The sequence below is a fragment of the Durio zibethinus genome, chromosome 2 (genome assembly GCF_047325235.1).
Source record: "Durio zibethinus cultivar Kanyao isolate XHJ-2024 chromosome 2, ASM4732523v1, whole genome shotgun sequence".
Lineage (NCBI taxonomy): Eukaryota > Viridiplantae > Streptophyta > Magnoliopsida > Malvales > Malvaceae > Durio > Durio zibethinus.
The window spans coordinates 4,479,880-4,499,225 of NC_143163.1; the positions used below are offsets into that span (position 1 = coordinate 4,479,880).

General features: G+C 28.4%; 1 protein-coding gene across 3 annotated transcripts; it reads right to left on the bottom strand.

Moving 5' to 3' along the window:
* Nucleotides 1-11,847: 11,847 nt before the first annotated feature.
* On the bottom strand, nucleotides 11,848-16,407 carry LOC111308959 (polyadenylate-binding protein 8-like). 3 transcript variants are annotated; one of them, XM_089746830.1, is made up of 10 exons: nucleotides 15,808-16,407; nucleotides 14,887-14,929; nucleotides 14,615-14,733; nucleotides 13,840-14,496; nucleotides 13,679-13,756; nucleotides 13,520-13,609; nucleotides 13,298-13,429; nucleotides 12,997-13,170; nucleotides 12,701-12,904; nucleotides 11,848-12,333 (listed from the first exon to the last, which is right to left on the bottom strand). In XM_089746830.1, exons 3-10 carry the CDS (start codon nucleotides 14,672-14,674, stop codon nucleotides 12,088-12,090), a joined length of 1,641 nt encoding a protein of 546 aa, XP_089602956.1. In that variant the 5' UTR covers nucleotides 14,675-14,733; nucleotides 14,887-14,929; nucleotides 15,808-16,407; the 3' UTR covers nucleotides 11,848-12,087. The 3 variants fall into 3 exon arrangements, with proteins under 3 accessions (XP_089602956.1, XP_022763415.1, XP_022763416.1); XM_022907680.2 differs by having other exon boundaries at nucleotides 14,846-14,929; XM_022907681.2 differs by lacking the exon at nucleotides 14,887-14,929.
* Between the last annotated feature and the right edge of the window lie 2,939 nt (nucleotides 16,408-19,346).

A 19,346-nucleotide genomic window follows, 5' to 3' on the forward strand; every position in this document is an offset into this window, starting at 1 on the left:
AACCTGTTAAGTGACCAAATTTAGTACACTTAACAAATTTCAATAATTTTATTGGGATAAATTAAAATTCAATGACAAATTTGAGAATGTAATGATAGTTCAGTGACTATCCTTGAAATTACTCCACAAATTTTGGAAGTAGATCACCTTCACTAATAAAAGGTGCATGTAGGTATGTTGAAGTAAGTTATCTCATATCTAATAAATTTTTAATATCTTGTAATCTTATATTTAGGTTGGATCCCTCCACTTACTGTTAATTGGTTTTAAGTTGGATGCTTGACATAGTACAGAGTCAAGATTTTTTTTTTGTTGACCTTTCTTAATTTGTTACTTGGAAGGCTTTTTTCATCTTTGCCTACACGTGATGAAAACCTATTAAAATAGGTTATCTCACCAATATCTTATAGTCTTATATTCAGGTTGAGCACCTTTACTTATTGCTAATTAATTTTAAGTAGAATATTTAACAAGGTCTAATGAGAAAGAATGGTATGAAATCATTACTTATCTTTCTGTCAAAATTTCAAATATATCTATACAATCTATGCAATTTATATAATAAAACATTTCAAATTTATCTATACAGTCTATGCAATTTATATAATAAAACAAAAGTAATCCCTTTGAAAATGGTTATAATATTTTTTAATTACTTAATAATTGAATGATAGATATTTAAATTGATTGTAATTTTTTTTTATAATCAATCAAAATTGTTATAATAATTCTCTTATCATAATGTTTAAAATATCTTAGTTATTGTAACTGATCAAAATTATTATAATATTTTTTATTTTAATTATGTAAATACTCTTCTATCATTATTAATTAAAATCATTATAATATCCACCTATCATAATTACGAAAATACTTTTTCTATTTTATTAAAATTGTTGGTTTTTTTCTTTAAAAAATTAAGTTAAATAAGTGATGATATTAGGAGTTTTTTATTTCATGAGTTAATAGATTTAAATTTAATAATTAATCAATATTGGTAATAGTTAAATATTGTATTGGTATGTTAATTGTCATATATGTATTATTAGATTTGGCTTTAATCTATATAATTATTTTAAAGTAGTCTCTCTTATTTAAAATAAAAATCAACACATATCCAATTGTAATTAAATAACACAATTAGAGCATCAATTTTTTTATTTTTTAAAAAATTGTATTTTCTAAAAATAAAAAACTAACAAACACTAAAAATATATTTAATATTTAATTTATTATTAAATTAAAAAATTTATACTTCATCAAAATAAAAAAAATTACAAGTCAATTGTAACCATATAATTTTTCTAGTATATATATAATTATAATGTTTCTTTATACTTGTAAACCAAACGAAGGCATTAGTGATAGAAAGTAAAATGCAAATTGGTTTATTTTTTATTTGAGTATCAAAAATTAAAATTTAATATTAAAATTAACAATTTAACATTTTATAAATTATATTAAATTGATTTGATAAATATGATAAATTTTATTTTTTTTGTTATTATATCATCAAATTTTTTTTAAAAAATGCATAGGTAAAATGTGCGAAGTTATTTACACAACAGTAAATAACTTGTTATCATAATTGCTAAGCACTTGGCATGTGCTGTAGTTTATTTTCATTTTCTTATTCATTAATTAATGTTAAATATTTTAAAAAATAGCCTATTTTTTCATATTTAATTTTTTTACAAAGTTGGAGATCATAAAGATAAAATAATGAGTTATAAATGCTAGAATTAAAAATTCAAATTTTTTTATATTTAATTTGACTTAAAAGAATTGCTATGCTATTAATGATTCTTTTCTGATTTCTATATTCACCTCTATCAATGAGGTTTGAGATTTTTTAGGTGTTCATATTAATCCTTCTGTAAATCATTCTGATGAAGTATATTCTGATAATGACATTGGTAGTGTCTCAACAATAAATGAGAGTGTCCTCCCACAAATTTTCATAACAAAACCAACAGTTGAAATTCTATACGACAATCGAGAAGTTTACAACCCAAAACCTATGAATAGTGACCAACAACAACTTCGTCCTTTTTAAGCCTAAAATTTCGCATCCTCATCCAGATTTTAATGTTCACAATTGATGACATTCTTCCTTCTAAATGACCTTCAAGATTTTAAAAATTCTTAGCATGGAGATTTGTTGAATTACATTCCAATCCCAATGTTATGATGAATATGGTTTTAATAAGATTTGTCTCAAGACTAGTTGAAACACTTTAAAACTTTTGAGATAGTATTGGTAAATACAGATATTTACAGATTCTTTAATGCCTAATAATTACAAAAGTTGTATCTCAATTTTCAATAATATTCTATAGACAAGAAGCTCATTGAATGGATAAGATCAAAGAATAATTTTTCAAGTTAAAATGCTATTCACTCTATCTAAAAGATCTTGACAAACACTACTAATAGTTTTTTTAATACTTTTATCTCCTTGGTTGTTTAGATGATGTTAATCTGAAACAAGTTTTCCTCAATTCTATTCAAGAAGAACTTGCTCAGTAGATAAGGACTTAACTTAATCTTAGATCTCTTAATTTGAAAACTATGAACCTTGGTGATATTTACAAGGTTATGATAAGAGCCTTTGCCAAGATTTGCAAAAAGCACAAATATATTGCAAACTTGGTGAATAACTCTAGAAAGATGGATGGACCATGCTCTTATTCTTTAGTTGGTTTACAGATTAAATGTTCTTCTAAAAACTTCTCATGTCTTTACCATCAGAAGAAAAAAAAATTTTCAAAAAGTTCAATGTGACAAGACATCCAAAAAATTCCCAGTTTTCCAAACATAAGAAACTTTCCAAAATTCCCAAAAAATCTAAAAGATTTCAGAAATTCAAGTTTGGCAGGAAAAAAAGATACCCAAAGAAAAAAAAATAATAAATGTTTTCTTTATGGAAAATCAGGACATTTTGCACAGAATTACCCTAAGACTGACAAAATGTCCACAAAGATGATACATGATATTACAAATATCTCAGGTATTAATCTCTCAAATGATAACCTTGAATTAGTATTTTCTCTTGATGATAAGCAATCTCCTTAGTTGTTGTTTATGATCAAGCAATATACTAATGATAGTTCAAACACAAGTTCAAATGGCCATTCAAAAAATGATGATGATCAATGCTTTGATTATATGTCAACCCAAGAACTTTAGAAAATTCAAATCATTCAGCCTCCATAGACACCTCTGGCTCTAGCTCAAATTTTCATTCATAAACACTAACCTCCTATAAAAGTTACTATTTTTTTTTTTATACTAGTGCAGCTTAAACCATAACCAACATTATTGTCCTACCAAAATTTCTTTGGAAAAGACAAAAAAAATCTTTAAAACTGTTGATGAAAATGTTTTCTCTACAGATTTTATCAGTTATCCTGTAACCCTCCAGATCTTCTCAGGATGTCAAATAGCTCAAAGGATCTTAGGATTAGCACTTTCACAGAAAAACTTAGTTATTAGTTTTGATGTTATTACCAATATATTGGGTTTAAAGCTCAGTGAAAAAGGTATCAAGTTTGAAGGTTATTTCTAGGCATAGAAACACCTTCCTAATTTCTTCATTATTACTACATAGATTTGTTCTAAAAAATTTGGTAAAAGTTAATCTAGATCTCATGTGTGAACTCTCACTCAAAATTCTTCCAATAATGCAAAAAACTCATGTGGAAAAACTTTGATTTCTTCATCACTCTTCCTTTAAAAAAATGAAAATATCAATCCAATAAAGGCTAGTCATTCAAGCATGAATCCATATCACTTAAAGTTAGCCATTGAAGAATGTTCACAACTCCAAGCTCAAGGTTTAATTCTACTAACTTTTTCACTGTAAACATATAAAGCATTTTATGTGAATAAAATATCAGAACAAGTTAGAGAAAAATTAAGATTGGTTATCAATTACAAACCTCTTAATCTTTTCTTTGTAAATGATAAGTTTTCTCTTTTCCATAGGAAAATGTTATTCCATAATTTGTCATAGGCAAAACTTTTATCAAAATTTAATCTCTAGACAAGATTCTGGCAACTAGATATACATCAACATGACAGATACAAAACAATATTTTACATTCTTCAACATCACTTCTAATAGATAGTTATGCCTTTTGGATTAAAAATAGCTCTCTTTTTTGTTTCAAAAGGCGATGACAAAAATATTTACTCCAATTTTAGAGAATACCTTTATTTACATTGATGATATCTTTTTTTTTCTTCAAATATTACAACTCATGCACAGTTACTTGATAAATTTTAGTCAATAGGACAACAGTATGAAATAAAGTTGTAAAAAAAAAAGATGACCATTGATGTAACATAATTGATTTTCTCGACATGCATTTGAAAGATGGATGGTATATTATACAACCCCATATTGCACAGGCACCTAAAGATTTTCTTGATGAAAATCTTTTGAAAAAACAAGTTTAATTAGAATAGTAAACTACATAAATGAATTTCTTCTAAATCTTGCTCAAATAACTTATCCTCTTATACAGATGTTAAAAAAAGAGCCTCTTAAATGGTCCTAGAAGTATACAATGTCAATAAAAATGCTCAAGGACCAATTAGAGTCTATTTTAGCTTTAAAGATTCCTTCATATGGAAAAATAATTTTGAACGTATATGTAAGTGATAAGTTTTGGTTTGCAATACTTTTGAAAAAAAATGAGAAAAGAAAAATTTATGGATACAAAAGTAGTAGATTCAAAAATTCAAAAATCTATTATCACTTTACGTTAAAAGAGATTTTAGCATGAAATATGATATCCAAATATTTGAATTTCACCTCATTAGTTACCATTTCCTTCTTAAATTGGACATATCAACCTTTAACTAGATGTTTAATTTCAAGAAAAAATATATGCTTAATGCTTAGTTGCTCAAATTATCTCAATAGTTTTTGAAGTATTCCTTCACCAAGAAACATATCAAAAGAAATGATAATGTTCTTCTAAAGATGTTATCCAGACCTCCAAGACCTTCAGATACTTTGAAGATCATTCTTGTTATTGCAATGATGAATCGCTTATCATCTTTCCAACCTTCATCTTCAACTCCTTCCATAAAAAAACCTCACCTTGATGATGAATTTAATGTTTTAAATGAATTCTTTCAACTCTCAGTAGAATAACTCCTTCCAGAGTTACCTAAACTGATTGCAATCAAATCTTTTAATGTTAAAGCCCCACATCTTTCGTTCGAGTACTAGTTTAAAATACTTCATAGATTTAGAGACACCTCTATACAATCTCTAGGTTATACACCCAGATTACCCTTTCATCCATCCTTTAAATTTTTTTGACCCATTTTGGATCCTAAAAGAAACAGTTTATTTCATGTGGTATTTTTCTTCTAATGGTTCAAACCTATTCCCATATGGATACACTAGATAGAGACCTATGGCAGATATAATAAAGTTTTCCTTGGTCCCCATATTATTTTAATCTTTTTTAAGCATTGTAGTTACTTGGAAAATCAACCTCAATACTTTTTATATATGGTAATTTATAACTCACAAAGTTATTCATTGTCAAATTTCATGTTTGATCACCCCTCAAAAGTACATAAAATTTCAAAGATAGATATGTGAAATGAACCAAATATTGCTTCTTCAAATTTGGCCAAAACTTTAAAATGACATACCATGAGGAAACTACCTCTCAGAATATAATTATCAACTCAAAATTGATAAAAAGATTTATGAGATTAGATTTAATTGTGCATGGCAAGAACCCTTTCCAAAAGATACAAGATATAAATTTAATCATACTAGTCTAGTTGAATGGAAACTATATTGGAAACTTTATAAAATTGTTAAAGAATCAGACTGGCAAGACTGCCAAGATCCATTTGATATAGATGATAACTTTGATCCAGACTAATATTTAGAGAATTTTGGTCATGATTTTATCCCAGAAGCAAATAACTCCCGTCTCAACCTCTCTTCAAAGCATTGTTTCTAATGCTCTCTTTTCAAATGATGATCAAAATGAACGTTTTTCCTATTTAAGTCTAAGATATGTATAATTACACATGCAATTTTGTTCAGTTTGTTCAATGTGTAGCCTCTACTATGACAAGATAAGATTGGTGTTGATAAATCAACATTAGCTTTTATCAACATCAACTTTATGTCAGCTTTGTATTAAGTCTACTTTATGTCTTTAATAAATTGGTGTTGACAAATCAACATTAGCTTTTATCAACATCAACTTTATGTCAGCTTTGTATCAAGTCTTCTTTATGTCTTTAATAAAGTTGTGAAGCACTTTGATAAAAGGAAAATAAACATATCTTTTTTCTATTAAAGCTACTTTATTAAAGTGATTTTAGTTATTTTATTTGTATTATGACCCTAGTCATTATGTCAGGTGCTATTCATTTGCTTTTTCTTCCTATATAAGTTTGTAACCCCTTCCTTATGAAGGCAGGATCAACATTACTTAAAAGACTATCTTGTAACCCCTTTGTAAGAAAACTTTTGTAAAATATAAGTATATGTTTCTAAACTTCTTCCCTTTTGGCTATTATTTTCTTTTTCAATCTTAGTCTTAAAAATATCTCTTAGTCATTTATGTCATGATTTACAGTGATACAAGTTAGTATACTCTGTAATTATCATAGCATTATGGACCTTTTGCATCAAAATTATTATAGAATTGTCACACAAATCAATGATCCACTCAATAAAAAAAAAAGTTACTATACCAAAGAATACTGAAATAGGCTACTATAGTGAAAGGCATAGTTTTATAAAAATTAAGCTACCTTGCTCAATATCTTACCAAGAGAGAGCTTAATCTTGAATATCGACTAGAATACCTTGGTCTTATGCCTGAACTATGGACTGTTTATGTTTATTATCTCGTTAAAGAAAGCAATCGATTCTCGTTAATTGGTATCAGAGCTTCAAGCCATATAGAAACTAAGTTATTATCTCTATAATTATATTAGGTAGAATTGGGTAGTCAAAAGATTTTTTCTTATGTATATGTTAAACACTAGATCTGATTCAATCTTTTAACCTTTAGATCTTCATTTCTTTACCTTCTACTCCATCTCCTGTACTTATAAAGTTATCTTCTTCTAAGTTAGATTTTCTTTATGAAATCAATTATATTCTAAAAAATAAAAAAAATCCAAGAAACATAACTTTTTCCTATAAATCTTTTTAATGTTTTTTCTAAAACTTTTTCTTCCTTAAATCTATAAAGACTCTTTTCAAACCAAAAAATCAAGCTTTAAAAGAATATGTTTAGCCTTCAAGTTTGATCAGTGTATTTTACCTTTAGGATCTCAAGAGCACTTTGTTACTATTCAAATTCCCTCAAGATTTTCAAAGTAGTGGATAGATCAATGATACATTCACATCCACTTTGGTGCTGTCAAGATAATGTTGAGCATTCATGGCCAAAATAGTATTCTTGCTTATACCATAATAGCTTTGCTGGATACAACATTCAAAGGTTATAATATACAGTGCTTAGCATAGTTGAGATGACTCTGAATGCGAAAACTATTTTTTCACAGTATTTCTCAACTACAACATGTATCTACATGATCTAACTCTTTTAGATGATTTGATAGTTCAAGTTCAAATTTTGGAACTGAAATGAAAGGAATCCAGGTAATTCTTCACTATCAGATGACATACAAAATCTAAGCTTATGCCATAAATCTCTTTTGCTTAACTCTGGTGATGCAGTCTTTGTAAAGTTATAAGCTATTGACAAGAGACTCAGATGCATTTACATTCCAAAATAGATTTCAAATGATGAACTTGCTATCCTACTTTTTAAGTCATGGACAATAAGTTATCAAAAGCTTTGGAAACATGATGAACCCATCCAACACTTTGATCCCTCTTATACCACAAACCTATCTGGTATTGTCACAATCAAATTTTATCACAACAAGTAAAAAGAAACTCCTACTCCAACTTCTATCTTTTTTATACAATTCATGATGCAACCATGTCAATAAGAATCAAATATAGCAGTTACACATTTCAAACGTAATGCATTACATGTATATACATACAAATCTCTAGAATTGCATTGCTATTGGGATGTTGATTACAGTTGTAAATGATGACAAAAAGACAAACGTAAAAGTTTATTTGATGATGATCAAAGAAAACTAAGACACAAATCCTTCCAACAAAAGCTGAAAGAAATATTTGAAAATGATGGCCCTAAAGTAGATATCATTGATGAACCATTGAAAAAGTTTGATTATTATATCATTTATCCCAAATACAAGAGGCCAGTTATCTCTTAGCCAAATTTCTTAAACCAAACACCTGAAAAGCCAAAACCTCAACCAAGAAAACCTTTACCTTGGTATGTGGTTAGTTTTACTTGCATTGTTATAGAAGAAGCAAAAAAAGCTAAGCTAAAGCACCAAGTTAATAAAGCAGAAGAGGCTAAAGAGAAACATCAGCCAATGAAAACTCAACTAGAGAATTGTCAACCTCTTATTTAGATTTACATGATGTAGCCAACAAGATCTTTTTATTTTTATGATGCATAATTTCTTTCTCTCTAGGAATTCATAAAAAATCAATACAAACACACTCTAAAATCTCAAACCTTACTGATAGAGATGAATATAAAAATTAAAAAATAATCTCTCAAGTAAAAGTAGTATTGAATTAGAAAATAAAAAACTCTATTTTTTAGAATTCAGCCCTGTAAAAAATAGAAAACAAGTTAAAACAAGTGAGCCAACATTTTGACCAAAATTTCATCAATTTTTAGAATATTATTCTTGATATTCAAGCAAAAATGATTATTGTAGATCAAGAGCTTAAACAATTGGTTGAAAGCAAAAATGGTTACACTTAAGCTTTTGTTGAAAGAGAAATAAAGATGAAAAGTCTCAAGATTTAACTTGTAGATCTTCATAATCAACTATATCAAAAACTTTAACAACAACAAACTTTAAGTATTTTTGCTCCAGTTAACATTGAATGCATGATACTCCTTATCAAGCTTACACCCCATCTTTACCTCCAAAACCTTTCTTCACCCTAATACCAACCAAAACCAACCACACCAATACTAACCAAAACCAACCACACCAATATTCACACCTCTATCCGTAACTATAACTTCATACCCCCAGCCTAAACCATTCTTCACACCCCTTTCAGAACAACCATTTTATACTCTTCCCTTAGAACAACCTTATTTTAGCACTATTGAAAAATGGATACACAGATTTAGAGAAAAATAGGCAATGGAAAACAAACCCAAAAGAATTGTAAAACAATCACTTTCTCAACGCCCAAAGCCAAAAACAACCACCACCACAGTTGCTACTCTTTCTATTTCCACTCCTGACCAAACTCTTGAAAATATGTCCTATGCTTCATTTGAACTTCCTTCTTAACTCATGATTTCCTCGACACAGAATGTTCTTCCCAACATGTTCAAGTAGATGATGCAAGAAAATCTTTTTCAATTTTCAATAATAAATATCTTCATTTTTGCAGTCGAAATTAAAAGCATTACATGTGATATAACAAATTGACATAGAAATGGAATTAAAATACCCTTTACTTTGGCTAGTTAAATCCTTAAAGATTTTTTTTTTTTATGAATGAATCTTTCAAGAGTTAGATCGAATGCTATTACACCAATTTTTTTTATTTTGACATTATATTTCAATTTCATTGATTTTTGAAAAAAAATAATGTAATTGGCAGAAATTTATTGCTTGTTTGAGTGAAATGTTTTGTAAAATAGTTCAATATTTTTTTTTCAAAAATTAATGAAATCAATAGTATAATGATAAAACTAATAAAAATGAAATTTACTATTAAATTATAATATATTAAAGAGGTTCATATCCTAACTTTTAATCTAACCATTTGTACAAGGTAAAAGATTATCTATCAATAAAAATAGTATCTCTATTTTTATTCTCAATCACAATGGATTTTTAGTAGATCTTAACGCTATGTTTGGATAAATATTAATAAAAGAAAGGAAAAGAAAATTTTTTAAAGGAAAAGAAAGGATACATATAACCTTTGTTTGGATAATTAAAATTGTTTGGATAATTAAAATTAATAAAGGAAATGAAAGGAAATGAAAGGAAATGAATTTTAACAACCATTGTTTGGATAAATAGTAAAAAAGAAATGAAATTATTCATTATAATAATTTTTTTCAATTATAACATTTTATTACCTATGATTTTAGAGTACTCCTAGACTATAATATGTTTGTTATCTTATCTGGCCTCACAATTGCTACTATATCAATGATTTTTAATCAAGTAAAACGAAAAAATATTTTATAAATATGCATTGATGAATTTTGAGCTAATCTGACATCTCATAAACCTAAAAAATATATCTATTTATATTCAATCATTCATCAAAATCAAGTTACCAAAAATTATAAAAAATTTTAATATTGGAAGATATATATGAAATTTACTTGAAAAAAGAGATAGTTTTGAAAAAAATTATAAGATGATTATGATCTGTTTAAGTTTTTTTATTAGATTTTTAGTATTAATTAAAACATGAACATAATAATCTTTTTATAAAATTTTTTTTTCAACTTTCATTTTCCTTATCTTTTCCTCCAAATTGGGATATTACAAAAATTGGATTTACAAGGAAAATCTAAAGTTATTTGGTTTTCACCTCTTTTTTTTTTTTTAAATTAAATATTTATCCAAACAAAAGAAATAAAATTTTGTTTTTTTTACTTTACTTTCCTTTTCTTCTTCTCTCCTCAATCCAAACATACCGTAAGAGTTATTGAAACTTACTAATTATGAGTTTAAAACTCATGAACTCAGATTCTGACAGTTACCATTAAACCTTCAGATGATTTAACCACAACCACTAAATATTAACTTATAATAAATTGATAGAGTTTGTTTTAAATATTTCAGTGTTATAAATTTGATTTTTGGTGAATAAATATGATTTTAGTAAAAATCTTGTGATTATCATTAAAATATATTAAGATTTCACGAAAAGTCTCGCGAGATCATATAATAATTATTTGAGATAAAATTATACACATTTATCATACTACTTTATAGTTGGTTCTAATATATTATTAATCTCAATATAAGATATATTTGACTAAGATTTTAAAAGTATTGTTCGGGTTTGCAATGATTTAATTTGACTTTTAAAAATATTTATTTATTTATTTATTGTAAATGATTTATTATTATTATTATGGCATATTTGTAATCTGCCTGACTGTAAATGAATTTACTCTCACAGTTAAAAGATGACAATAAGTTAGATTGAGATAAATTTTTACTTACCTTGAATCTAATTTAATTTGATTTTTTTTTTATATCCGAATTGACCCAACTTGATAATATATAAAATTATACTAAATTCGATCCAATCCAAAATTAATAAAATATTATTTTTAATGTAAATATAAATATAAATAAATATGAATATATATAATTAAAAAATAATTTTTGTTATATATTAGGTCGACGTAGGTTTATCTACAATCCGATTCCGATCCCGATATTTTTCTACTATTATCCATCCGATCCAAAACTTGATTAAAAAAAAAAATGACCTTAAAAATCGAAACCTACAAGGGCCGGATTGGGCCGCAGTCCCTATTTACAGCTGCCACAACAGTATAAATGAAAAAACATCTAATAATGGGTCCAGTCTTTCAAATCACAGCTCTTCATTCCATTAAAAATGATCATACTGCTAATAGGGATAGAATCAGCTCATGATGCTCCTTTCTAAAGCAATGAAAACCAAAGTAATATCAATCTAAATCACAATCAGCTTATGAATCTGCAAAATTTTTCACCCAAAAACCACACAATCAATTCAATCCAAAAGATAGAAGGCAGTGAAAGTGCATATTCAGTCACAGCAATAAATTATAAAGCATTAAAGTGACGGTATTGAAGTTCCGAAACAAACTAGGAAAAGTATAGAATCAAACCAGCTCTATCCTCCTAATGAAGCAATTCATTTGAACTCAACAAGGGCCACACTACCATAGCATTTAAGGAGACAACTCTAGCACGCATTCAAACTCAGGAGACAAGGTTGTCGTTTAATGACAACGAAGCCAGCTGATCAGCAGCACCAGCAGTCTGCTGCTGCTGAGCAACAGTCCTCAGAACCTCCATAGCTTCTGCAACCTTGGCTTTTAGAGCATCAGGTGACTCAAGCAAGTGTAAAACCTCAGTCTGATCCATCTCCAGAAGCATCCCTGTCACTTTAGCTGCTGCATCAGGCTCCAGCTGTTCAACAAGTGGATAGAGATTCTCCCCCAGCATCTACACATATTAACCCAATGTAAAAATTTCACTTAACCAGAATAGTAGTGTAAGTTATCCATTTTCAGAAACTTGCACTGAATCTTTTTAAAAAGGAATAATTACAAAAACACTACAGCAAGTTTTTAGTATCATTTAAATGTATGAAAGAAGGAAATTAAATGTTACTAGTAAAAATTCACATCTCAATAGGGGAACCCTATATTTTTTAAATATTAGAGTATCATACTCTTCAACGTAACTTTTAACTTTTGTAATTAACCCTTCTAAAATTGACTAAAATGTGGTACAAGTATAATCTAAACTTGAACAGCATAACTATACAGAACATAGAAATAACAAATAAATAAAGCAAAGCAGTGCATACTGTTCTCTGCTGATCTGAAGTAGCATTTGCAAGTGCTGACGCCAAGGCTCCTATTGGAATTGGCTGAGAAAGTGAAGTATCACGCATCGGCATGCCACCCATATCATATGGAACAGCAAGCATGCCTCCAGCAACATTAGCCATTGAAACATCAGGTAGGCCACGCCCTGATGGATAGCGATAGACCCGCCCTCGTGGTAGCATCTGGTATTTAAATGAACCATCAGATGAAGTATTTACAGATATGAACATACTTATAAAAGATATTACAAAATCCAAGAAGTGATTAAACAAACCTGCTGCTGCATTAATGGAACCGGTTGCTGACTTTGCTGAATGGCCCCAGCCCTTCTGCCACCAGGACGCTGACCCTGCTGGCCTTGCTGAACCATTGGTACAAAGAAATTTGGCATGGGAGCCCCACCAGGCCTCATACCAGGGACAAGCTGCTGTTGATATCCAAATCCAGCCTGGTGGAAGATAAAAGGTCCATAAATTTCTAAAGCAGATTTACAAATACATTGATTACTTCAGAAAGTTAAAATATACTTCTATGACTAACGATGCCAAGAAATAAAATGCAAAATAAATAGTTACCTGAGGAGGAAAAATAGCAGGAGGTGTTTGACCATAGAATATTTGCTGCCCAAGACCTGGACCACCAGGTGGGTACATTGGCATACGAGGTGCAGGTGCCATTGCAACTGGTCGCATTTGAGAAAATTGAGCCTGTAAAAAGCCAATTACATGCTTTAGCATACCAAAGAATCAAAACCATCCTATTGCCCCAGGCTCAAAGCAAATATCAGGAGAACAAACCTGCAACCTAGCTCTCCTATCTTCCTTCCTTTGAGCTAGTGCCACATAGAGAGGTTTGCTTACAACCACTTTGCCATTCATCTCCACAAGCTGTCATAATAAGAAAAACTATTAGCTTATGATAAGATCATGAGAGTAAGGACAGCATTGTCATCTTACAGCTCTAGATGCTTCTTCTGGAGTTGAAAATGCAACAAACCCAGATCCTTTACTTATTCCATTAGGGTCTCGCATAACCTGTTAAATTAAATAATTGGCTTCAGTCAAACGATTACCAGAATCCATTGAACTTAACTATTCTAGAAAACATGCTAACAAACCTTGCATGATGTTATGGTACCATATTGAGAGAATAACTCTTTAAGTTTTTCATCGCTTATGCTATCATCCAAATTCTTAACATACAAATTTGCACCATGGAATTTATCCGCTGCCTCTTTCATTGTCTGCTCAAATCGAAGTTTCAGTTCAACCTCCCTTTCAGATTTTTTTTGAGCTTTCCCAACATACCACTCCTTATCATAAAATTTCTTTCCATCGAGGGACTCAACAGCAATAGCTGCGTCATCTGCATTCTCAAAGTTTATAAACCCAAAGCACTTGGATTTCCCATCTGGTTCCCTCATCACCACAGCACTAGTGATTGGACCAAATTCACCAAAAATGTTCTTCAAATCTTCTTCACTTGTTGATTCTGAGAGATTCTTTACATAGACATTGTTAAACTTTGCCTTGCTAATAGAAGTGTCTCTTTCCTGCTTTCGAACAAAGGGGCCTACATACACTTGCTTATCATTCAGTAGCATACCATTCAACTTCTCTATTGCTTTTTGGGCAGCTTCCTCATTGTCAAATTGTACAAAGCCATAACCTTTTGAATGGCCAGAGGGGTCTGTGGCTACCTTGCAAGAGAGAATGTTTCCAAATGCAGAAAATGTATCATGCAAAGCTTTGTGGTCGATGCCATTATCTAAATTCTGCCAGATCCAACAAGAACAGAAAACAAACATAAAATAAACCATATGAGATTTGTGAAGCACAGATTTATAAAACAAAGCTGCATATGAAACCACATGATTGTCAAATTTTCATTGCCTTGATAAATATATTCCCAGAGCCACTTTTACGAAGACTAGGGTCGCGGTTGGAGTACATAATCCGGATAGGCTTTCCATTTAGAAGAGTGAAATTCAGAATGTCCAATGCCCTTGCAGCTGTAAGTAAACAGAAGAGGATGTCATGCAGAATAAAGGGCAAACATTTTTTTTTCTGGGGATCAATAGTGAAGGCAAAATATTAGTAAAGTTTTTTTCAAAAAATATGTACTAATATGGAAAGCCACAGCTTGAGTTGGTCTCCAACTCCACCTTGCTGATAGAGACAAACTTGGTTGATGATTTACAAGGAAGCCTGAGAAGATAACATAGAAGCATTTGGAAGTAAGGATATACTGTGCATTGCTCTCTTTCCAATAGGCTACAATCTCACATTCTGCTGTTTTTATCTTTATAAACTTTCTTCATTTCTGTCTATTTCACAAGCACTTACAATATTACATTTCCTATTTTCTCTCTAGCTAATCATTCTCCCTTCACCCATAACAGGGTACCCAAAAAGGCCAAGTACATATCACCACATGGCTTCTATGGGTTGGTATGGGAAGATATGCCGAAACGGAAATAAACAGGAATGAAAAATCCGCATATAAATACTCACTTAATGCACCTCAACATTAAGTATATAGTTAATAGTTTACTTGGTATCAAAGAAGGCTCCATGAGGCAAAGTTCCTGGCTCCTTGATACACAGAAATTCAAGCCAAACTGACGTTTGCTATATTTTTCTAATAAAAAGTCGAGATTTCATCTAAAGCAGAAAATCAACAGTGAAAATTCATGTGAAAAACAAAGTTTACACGTCAGAGAACACAGTCAAAACTTACATCTTCATTTCCTGCCTAAATCAGCTTGATAATGTAATGTGCCCTTGAAAATTTTTACTGGAAAAAAGGTATCATCAATTTGAAATTGAAGCAACATAAACTTTTCTTTCCTTTCATAATTCATCCAAAGAAAATGCAAAAGTAAGTCTAAAACTTAAATCATTAGTCAAATTACATTTGTAAAACCATTCAAAATACCAATCAAAGCAACAATCCATTATTAAACAAGGCAAATAAAGGAAAGTAAAAATCAACAAATCTACACTAGACAGAATACTTAGCAAGGAAAACCAAAAAAACAAAAAAAAAAAAAAAAAACCTAAATCTTATAAAACTGAAAACTAACCTTCCTGAGGGTTGTTGTAGTTGACATAACCATAACCAAGAGACCTCCGGGTTGACAAATCCTTGCAAACACGAACCGTAACCACTTGACCCACCTGGTTAAAGTACTCATAAAGCTGTGTTTCCGTCACACTCAAATCTAAATCCCCAACATAAAGCGACGTCGTTACAAACTGGTTATTCCCCCCTCCAGCTCCATTGTTGATACTCACATTTTGCCCCTGAATTTGAACCTGTGCCATCTTTCTAAAACAACAACTAAAACGCACCCAAAAAAACCCTTTTTTTTTTTTTAAAGTTTTCTCTTTTTTCTTTTTTTTTTTGGGTTTTTCTTTCTTCCCTCTCCTCTTGTTATTAATCAACAAAACCTAGAGAGATAACTGATATTAACTAAAACCCAAGTGCTTTGATAAACCTTCCTAAAGAAGCAAACTTTTTTTTCTTTTGTACTTTTTCTTTTTTGGTTTTTTTAAAGGGAGGAGAGGGAAGGGAAAGAAAGGTAAATGGATATTTGCCGCTGGCTGAAGAGGAAAAGGAGGCGGCGCGTGAGAAGATGAGGTTGAGAATTGAGAGAAAGGAGACGTTTCGAAGGAGTAGCAGCAACCGCAAAGAGAGGAGGTTTTTTTCTGAAAAAACCCTAAGGTGGTTACTAGGACGAGATCTCCGCCGTTGGATTTGGTTTTGGGGAAATATTTGTGGGGCCCAAAATGACGGGGTAAAAGATAACAACGCCAACGATAGAGTTTGGAGGTGCATCACCTTCATTAAAAGGCGCGTGTGATGAGAAAGATTGGTAACTTGTCTTTCTGTCAAAATTTCAAATATATCTATACAATCTGTGCAATTTATACAATAAAACGAAAGTAATCCTTTTGAAAATGATGATAATTTTTTTAATTACGTAATAATTGAATGATAGGTATTTAAATGGATTGTAATGCCTTTTTTATAATCAATTAAAATTGTCTTTTATGATCAATTTTGAAAATTTTTTATCATAATTTATCAAAATTATTATAATATTTTTTATTATAATTATATTTTTTTTATTATTGATCAAAATTATTATAATATTTTTTATTATAATTATATAATTTTTTTTATTATTGATCAAAATTATTATAATATTCACATATCATAATTATAAAAATATCTCTTCTATTATATTAAAATTATTTTTTTATTTAAAAAAATAAGTTAAATGAGTGATGATATTAATAATCTTTGATTTCATTAGTAAAAAGATTTGATTGATATTTGATTAATGTTAGTAATAAATAAATATTGTATTGATACGTTAAATTGTCGTATATATATTTTGAATTTGACTTTAAATTATATAAATTTTTTTAAAATGATATCTTTTATTAAAAATAAAAATCAATACCTATCTAATTGTGATTGAATGACACAATCATAGTATCAAATTTTTTATTTTTTAGAATATTATATTTTTCAAAAATAAAAAACTAACAATTACAAAAAAAATTAATTTTTAATTTATTTATTAAATTAAAAATTTTAAATAATTTATATTTCATAAAAATAAAATAATTACAACTTAATCATAACCATATAATTTTTCTAGTATGTATATAATTATAATGTTTGCTTACTATCGTAAACCAAACCAAGTCATTAGTGATACAAAGTAAAATACAAATTGGTTTGATAAATAAGGTAAATTTTATTTATTTATTATTATTATATCATTAAAATTTTATAAAAAAATGCATAGATAAAATGTGCAAAGTTTTTTACACAATAGCAAATAACTTGTTATCATAATTACTAAGCACCTGGGTGTGATTTAGTTTATTTTTATTTTCTTATCTATTAATTAATGTTAAATATTTAAGAAGGCAGCCAATTTTTTCATATTTATTTTTACACAAAATCGGAGATCATAAAGATAAAATAATGAATTATAAATGTTAAAATTTAAAATTTATTTAAAATATTTTTATATTTAATTTGAATTAAAATAAATCCTATACTATTAATGTTATATGCATATATATACTTTTTTTTTGCGGTCGAAATTAAAAGCACCATATGTGATGTAACAATTTGACATAAAAATAACATTAAAATACCATTTACTTTGGCTAGATGAATCCTCAATGAGTTTTATTTTTTTTTTTAATGAATGAATTTTCAAGAAGTTAGGTCGGGTGCTATTACACCAAAAAAAAATTATTTTATCGTTATATTTTAATTTCATTGATTTTTGAAAAAACTAATGTAACTGACATAAATTTATTACTTGTTTGAGTGAAATGTTTTGCAAAATAGTTCAAAAATAAATGACATCACTGATAAAACTAATAAAAATGAAACTTCTTAAATTATAATATATTGGAATAATGTGGCTGCAAGCTAAAGCTAAGTGGTCCAATCTTTTGGTAGCCTTTTTTCCCTTTGGGATTGGGCCATTTTCCTTGAGAGTGACAGACCAATCATCGGTTTCCCTCCTTTTCTGAATTGTGGTTTGCCACATCCACTGGTTAGGAATGAAAGTCGGAAATAAAAAAGAATAAAATATAAGTATATTTATTTTGATGTAAAACTCAACTTGAACTGTTCCATTATATGCTCCAATCATTTTTATATAAATGTGAAAAACATGTGGTTTGTGATAATTTGACAATAATAGGATATATGAAACAAAAATGGAAAGGTGACATAATTAAAGTTCTATTAAAAAATTTTGACAATGTATGCATTGCAAAGGTTAAAATATAAAAAAAATAAATATTGTATTTTTTAAATAAATTTTTATATTTGTATTATAATCAAATAATTGTTTATTTTAAATAAAAATTTAATTTATATTCAATATTTATTTAAATATAAACTAAAAAATAAAAATTTATTTAGATTCTAATTAAAAGTTAAGAATTTATTTTAATGTAAAAAATATAATGATTTGTTTAAATAAAATGAAAAATTCAAAGATTATTTTTTATTATTTTTTATTTAAAACTCGTAATCATTTAAGCTTCGATTAATTTAAAATTAAATTAAATTAAATTTTATAAAAAATAATTTTTTTTAAGTTTATTTTTTTATTTATATAATTTGAAATCGAAATTTTATTTTTAAAAATTAAACTTTTTAACATTCAAATTAACAGATTGATTATTTTTATTATTTTAAGCTATTGTAAAAGCATTCATATCGAATTCCATAATTATTTTTCAAATAAAAAGAGAAAGACAAGAAAAATATTAATAAGAAAAATATCGGTATTTTATGATTTTGTTCTGACATCATTTTCGGTTTGGATGGTTTCTATTGGAAGGGCGTCTTGCAGAATTTGCATTGGAGTAATCACTGTGTTTGAACTTTGACATGGCAAATTCAACGGCCCAAAAGAGTTGAAAATTCATTAATTCGAAGGGGAGCCAATTTTGACCACGTGATAGCGAGCCCAGTTGTTCCCCAATTAATCATACAATCAAACAAAAATTACACCAATCATTCACGAAAATAATAAATTTTATTTAAGCCAATAGATTTTGCATTTATCAGTTGAGA

What these genes read in the sequence shown, in the direction of transcription:
- LOC111308959 (XM_022907680.2), bottom strand. Translation starts at nt 16,048, where the DNA reads ATGGCACAGGTTCAAATTCAGGGGCAAAATGTGAGTATCAACAATGGA. An exon ending in CTACAACAACCCTCAGGAAG is followed by an intron (nt 14,930 to 15,807) that starts GTTAGTTTTCAG and finishes TTATCTTCTCAG; the next exon opens with GCTTCCTTGTAAATCATCAA. An exon ending in CTTCAGATCAGCAGAGAACA is followed by an intron (nt 12,334 to 12,700) that starts GTATGCACTGCT and finishes TAATATGTGTAG; the next exon opens with ATGCTGGGGGAGAATCTCTA.